The following is a 6,206-nucleotide window of genomic DNA, read 5'->3' on the forward strand; positions in this document are numbered from 1 at the left end:
GAATGGTAGAACGATGGGTTCGATGACGGTTTGGATGTACCGTGCACTATTCAGTGTCCCCTCGACGATCACCAGAGGTGTACAGCCAGTGTAGGAGATCGCTCCCCACACCATGATGCCGGGTGTTGGCCCTGTGTGCCTCGGTTGTATGCAGTCCTGATTGTGGCGCTCACCTGCACGGCGCCAAACACGCATACGACCATCATTGGCACCAAGGCAGAAGCGACTCTCATCGCTGAAGACGACACGTCTCCATTCGTCCCTCCATTCACGCATGTCGCGACACCACTGGAGGCGGGTTGCACGATGTTGGGGCGTGAGCGGAAGACGGCCTAACGGTGTGCGGGACCGTAGCCCAGCTTCATGGAGACGGTTGTGAATGGTCCTCGCCGATCCCCAGGAGCAACAGTGTCCCTAATTTGCTGGGAAGTGGCGGTGCGGTCCCCTACGGCACTGCGTAGGATCCTACGGTCTTGGCGTGCATCCACGCGTCGCTGCGGTCCGGTCCCACGTCGACCGGCACGTGCACCTTCCGCCGAACACTGGCGACAACATCGATGTACTGTGGAGACCTCACCCCCCACGTGTTGAGCAATTCGGCGGTACGTCCACCCGGCCTCCCGCATGCCCACTATACGCCCTCGCTCAAAGTCCGTCAACTGCACATACGGTTCACGTCCACGCTGTCGCGGCATGCTACCAGTGTTAAAGACTGCGATGGAGCTCCGTATGCCACGGCAAACTGGCTGACACTGACGGCGGCGGTGCACAAATGCTGCGCAGCTAGCGCCATTCGACGGCCAACACCGCGGTTCCTGGTGTGTCGGCTGTGCCGTGCGTGTGATCATTGCTTGTACAGCCCTCTCGCAGTGTCCGGAGCAAGTATGGTGGGTCTGACACACCGGTGTCAATGTGTTCTTTTTTCCATTTCCAGGAGTGTACATCATATCAATCTTCGGAATGAAAACCACCAAATTAACCACGAATTGTCGAACGTCTATGAACATTAACTCCTTGTTCTGTTATTTTCACTGTTTTCTCAGGAATGTACTTATCGAGATGTCTGAGGACTGCAGTCTCATCTTAGATAAGATCTTTATTCTGCAAACGTAAGTGCACAAACAATTACATCTTACACAACCTACTGTCGTCAACGTCTACCTGTAAGATACACCAAAACAACCTTCAATATGGAATACACTGTCATGATGAACCTGATGAACCCCCTCCTTCGTTACGTTTATCACCTACTGCAACTCCTCTTCTGACCTTTGTACTGACAGAGAGAGAGACCTTGATATTTTTTCCTATGGACACTTGATCATCGGTACTACGATTGGTCTGCTGTCGAATATATAAGGCAGTGGTAAGCGCACATCACAGCATCAGTATTTTTCTGCTGAGAACAGGCGATACTCAGAGGCCATTATCATGATAAGACAAGCGGTGTCTCTCCTGCTGCTAGCAGGATGTGCTGGTAAGAGACGTTTGCTTGCATCTCCGTGTTCTGTGATACATGTTGCAACTGTCAGCGTCTTTTATTGCCGTCTTTCTTCTTAATACCCTGGGCACTGTAGTCTACCACAACTTCTACTTCCAATCTACTTTACTGTTGCACAGAGTGTAGCACTCGTTACTCAGTATTGTTAATTTTCTGTTCCATTCCTTTCAGGTATTAAGGGAAAGAAAAATTATGCCACTGAACCTAATCTCTATTACACAAAGATGCCTAAGCGAGCTATCCGATGGTGGTGTAAAACTGTCACATGCGTTTTCTGGAATACTGGTTCTCCAAATTTACCCAGTAATTCCCATCAAAGTTCCTCTGTTGCACATTCTTTTTGGCCTATAATAGTTGTGTTCCTAGTAGTATGACTTTGAATCTGCTACCACATGTACTTCATGGGGACTAGAAACAGAGTGTCACTCGTATTCGACTGCAGTTACAGATCAATTGCACTTCCAACAAATGTATGTTTCCATTCACATTTACTTCTACAAATTTTCATAACGCTTCCCAGTGTTGCACCTATAATATTCCATTGATATGACTGACTCCAGAAGTTCACCACCAAAGTTATGTGTAATCGGATATTGTCTGTTTATTTCTGTTTCATAGGGGCACTATTCTGCATTTTTTCATGTATAGACAGGTCTTCACTATACCAAGGGTGGATTTTTTCTGGTCTTTCTGGTTCAAATTGCTCTGAGCACCGTGGGACTTAACTCCTAAGGTCACCAGTCCCCTAGAGCTTGGAGCTACTTAAACCTAACTAACCTAAGGACATCACACACATCCGTGCCCGAGGCAGGATTCGAACCTGCGACCGTAGCGGTCGCGATGTTCCACTCTGTAACGCCTAGAACCGCTCGGGCACCCTGATCGGCTGGTCTTCCTGTATTTATCAGAAGACCGAACATTACTGTAGACAGTAACAGTCAAATGGTTCTGATTACTGTACCTGATGAAAATTAGTGGTTCTATTACGCTCCATGGCGACATATCACTCCGATATTTCCATTATTTTTGCTTTCCCTAGTCGTCATTGTTCACTAATACGAATGTAATCTTTTTTGTCGTAAAAATGTTATCCATTCTAAGTGACTTATACGTTTTATTCAGCAGGACTGTTTGAGAATACTTGGGACTTAGTTTTTTGTTTTTATCCCTCCGTTCCTTTTCCTGTCCATTCTCGTGAACTACACTCCTCTTATCACAAAACAAAACCTATGCCGGGAGGGAACGTTAACGGAGGGAGATTGTTGTATAAAATTTTCCCCAAATTCGTGCCTAAAATGAGAGTAAAATTTAGATTTTACGACGATTGGCTCCATCGTGTTCTTCATGAGGAACCAAATGTGACGATACATAGTATATTTGGAATATGTAGGCGATTGAATCCGACCTTAATACGATAGGAAAAGAAGAAGTGCATGCTGAAATAATTACTCTTACTTTTCTAGATTTTCTTAGATCATTTTTCATATTGCATCATAAATCACAATTATGCTGTACGATGCAACTCGTTAATTTGGTTGGTTGGTTGGTTTGGGGAAGGAGACCAGACAGCGTGGTCATCGGTGTCATCGGATTAGGGAAGGATGGCGAAGGAAGTCGGCCGTGCCCTTTCAGAGGAACCATCCCGGCATTTGCCTGGAGTGATTTAGGGAAATCACGGAAAACCGAAATCAGGATGGCCGGACGCGGGATTGAACCGTCGTTTCCGAATGCGAGTCCAGTGTCTAACCACTGCGCCACCTCGCTCGGTCTCGTTAATTTAAAGAAAGTAAAATGCACATTTAAAAAGTTTGCTTCAGGGATCGCACAATAAAATTTGAAGCACTGTGAGGTTTGTGTATTGAATATAAATGCAGACGCTAATCACGCCCGCAGATTGAGCTGTTGTATTTGACAACGAACGGCACGTCCACAGTGTCCTGAATACGTTGTGCTTAGAACAGCGTTCTGTATAGTAGCCTAGTGTGTTACGTTCAAGGTAAGTGGATCAGGGAATAGCTAGAGGGAACTGTAGAGGGTAAAAACTGTAGAAGAAGAAAGAGATTGGGATACATCCAGCAAGTAACTGAGGAAGTAGGTTGCAAGTGCAACTCCGAGATGAAGAGGTTGGTACAGGGGAGGAATTCTTGGTGGGCTGCGGTGGACTGCATGAAACCTATCAGGAGACTGATAACAAAAAAGTATGTGAGCAGATGCTGTGGCTATTCCTAAACCAGCTGTTTTTCTCCTAACAGAGGAACATAAAGTAATCTAGAAAAAATTACCACAAGCATCAGTTTGTATGGATTAATGATTGCAATAATTTGTTAAGTGTATTAGCCAGTATTTGTTGCTTCAGCATTTTAATGTATAATTTGTCTCATTCCAAATCAACTAAGGCTCATTTCTTGATGTACAGAAAGGGGCCAAAATTATTCAGACACAGGTCACATGCGTATCTCAAGGTCAATTGTGACTGATTCATACACGGGATGTGTATCTGCGTATGCGCCGTAATGCAGGGAATCTTCCGAGAGACGTCGACTATGCGAATGTATCCGTACCCTCTTCCTCGAATCATACCATCACACGAGTCTGTTTCACTCGGTACAAAAGTAACCTGACACAGGCCCGCCTGACAAGTTAACCGCAGCCTGAGGGCACAACTCGGCGGCAGCAAGCAGTCGGTGTACGCAGTACGGTGCGCGGGCGCCTGAGAAGTCCTGTGTAGAATGCCAGAGCAAACCGTTCGTCAGTAAGTGTAACGCAAAAAAAACGGATGGTTTTTGCAGAAGAATTTGACGGCAAGGATGTGACCTTCTGGGACAAGATTCTGTGGAGTGATGAATGCTAATTTACTTTGAGTCCAGTGGGCGCAGTTTAGTGTGGCGTTAAGCAAACACAGAGAGGGAGCTCAAAAAACATGCAAGCAACCATCAGAGAGGGAGGAGGCAGTGGATGGTGTGACAATAATCTTAAGCATATGATGGAATCTGTCAAACTGAGGATCCTATACAACATGCATCATCGCCTCATTACCTCACTGCAGCCTCTGGACCTCTGTCCCATCGAAAACATCTGGACTGAATTGAAAAAGAGTCTGCACAAACGACGTGTGAGCAGTTTGACACATTTGCGTGTATTGATAGAAGAAGAATGGCTGAATATCAGTTCAGATACAATGAAAAAGGTTGTTTACTTCATGCCACAAAAACTGAGGGCTGTATTACAGAGAAAGGGACTTATTACCAAATACTGATTGCCGAGTGTCTGAATACTTTTGCTCATTATATATTTCAATTTTCTTTGCTTCGTTTTTATTTTATTTACATAAAGTGTGTTCTGTTAATTGTTCTGCATATGTTCAGACTGACATATGTATTACACATTTTTAAACAATAAAATATTTATCTTGAGCTAAAAACACATCTAAGGTTTACTACTCTGATTACTCCCATTGTCTGAATACTTTTGTCCGCCTTTGTAGGTAAGAGTGAATAAGTGAGTGTCTTGACTAAAGAGCACTCACTGCTGTTCAAATGGTACAAATGGCTCTGAGCACTATGGGACTCAACTGCCGTGGTCATCAGTCCCCTAGAACTTAGAACTACCTAAACCTAACTAACCTAAGGACATCACACACATCCATGCCCGAGGCAGGATTCGAACCTGCCACCGTAGTAGTCGCACGATTCCGGACTGCGCGCCTACAACCGCGAGACCATCGCAGCCGGCCTCACTGCTGTACAGTGAATGTATTTCTAGCAACAAAATCCTTCGTAGTTTTGATGGCATGCCCTTCCCGTCTGTTTCCAGTCGCCTACCCACAGGTGACGATGATGTTCCGGGACCATAAGGTGTACCAGGCCGAGGTGAGGTGCTGCGACGGCATCTTCAACACGCCACACTACTACAGGCGCGTGTTCAACGTGAGCGCGCTCTACCTGAGCTCGCACGTGCGCCGCGCCGGCACCGGAATGATGCTCCCCGAGCAGCAGGACATCAGGGTCACCGTGACAGAGCTGCCCTCCGGGGGGTTCACCAGGACGGTCGCCACCGCCAGCTACTCGCAGGTCGCCGCGCCGGAGCAGCTGCTGCGGCTGCCCATCAGCTACACCACCAACACGGCCTCCATGTTCATGTTCGAGATCCGGTTCGACGAGGAGCTCACCTACCCTCAGTATGCACCTTCCAACGCTCCCGACGCTCCCTTCTACGACAATGTGTTCAATTTGTACATTGTCGGTATGGACTACGAATATGTTGATGTCTGAGCGAAAAAGTAGCAATGTGTTTCCAAAGAGTTTCCGTTATGCTATTGATGACAAATGTAAGCAACGTTCTGTTGTTCACTCTGAATCAAAGTTTAATATGCGTCAACGAGAACATTAATAGTAATACTAAGCACTACTGCATATTTTCATATTGTATCTAAATCAAATAAACCTTGGCATGAGAAGTAACGTATTCTTTAGGTCTTCCTTAATTTTCATTTCTCCCTGTCACATTGCCAGTCTCCATTCCTTGTATTGTTTCTGTCATTTTCCAGTACGGCTGACCATCAAGCAATCTGCAGGAAAGTCTAGTATTAGCTGCTAAAGATTATGCAAGTTGCGTTCGCCTGATGCTCGGTTTTAGAATAACTGTGCTTTGAGTTCTTTGAGGCAGCCCAACAGCTAACACAAAGAGTATGAACCGCCATGAAATT

General features: G+C 45.9%; 1 protein-coding gene across 1 annotated transcript; it reads left to right on the forward strand.

Annotated features, from left to right (window-relative positions):
* Positions 1–1,386: 1,386 nt before the first annotated feature.
* Positions 1,387–5,965, forward strand: LOC126335137 (uncharacterized). Its single transcript, XM_049998096.1, has 2 exons — positions 1,387–1,477; positions 5,315–5,965. Exons 1-2 carry the CDS (start codon positions 1,432–1,434, stop codon positions 5,770–5,772), a joined length of 504 nt encoding a protein of 167 aa, XP_049854053.1. The 5' UTR covers positions 1,387–1,431; the 3' UTR covers positions 5,773–5,965.
* Positions 5,966–6,206: the final 241 nt, after the last annotated feature.

This window comes from Schistocerca gregaria, chromosome 2 (assembly GCF_023897955.1).
Source record: "Schistocerca gregaria isolate iqSchGreg1 chromosome 2, iqSchGreg1.2, whole genome shotgun sequence".
Classification (NCBI taxonomy): domain Eukaryota; kingdom Metazoa; phylum Arthropoda; class Insecta; order Orthoptera; family Acrididae; genus Schistocerca; species Schistocerca gregaria.

What these genes read in the sequence shown, in the direction of transcription:
- LOC126335137 (XM_049998096.1), top strand. Translation starts at nt 1,432, where the DNA reads ATGATAAGACAAGCGGTGTCTCTCCTGCTGCTAGCAGGATGTGCTG. An exon ending in GCTGCTAGCAGGATGTGCTG is followed by an intron (nt 1,478 to 5,314) that starts GTAAGAGACGTT and finishes GTCTGTTTCCAG; the next exon opens with TCGCCTACCCACAGGTGACG.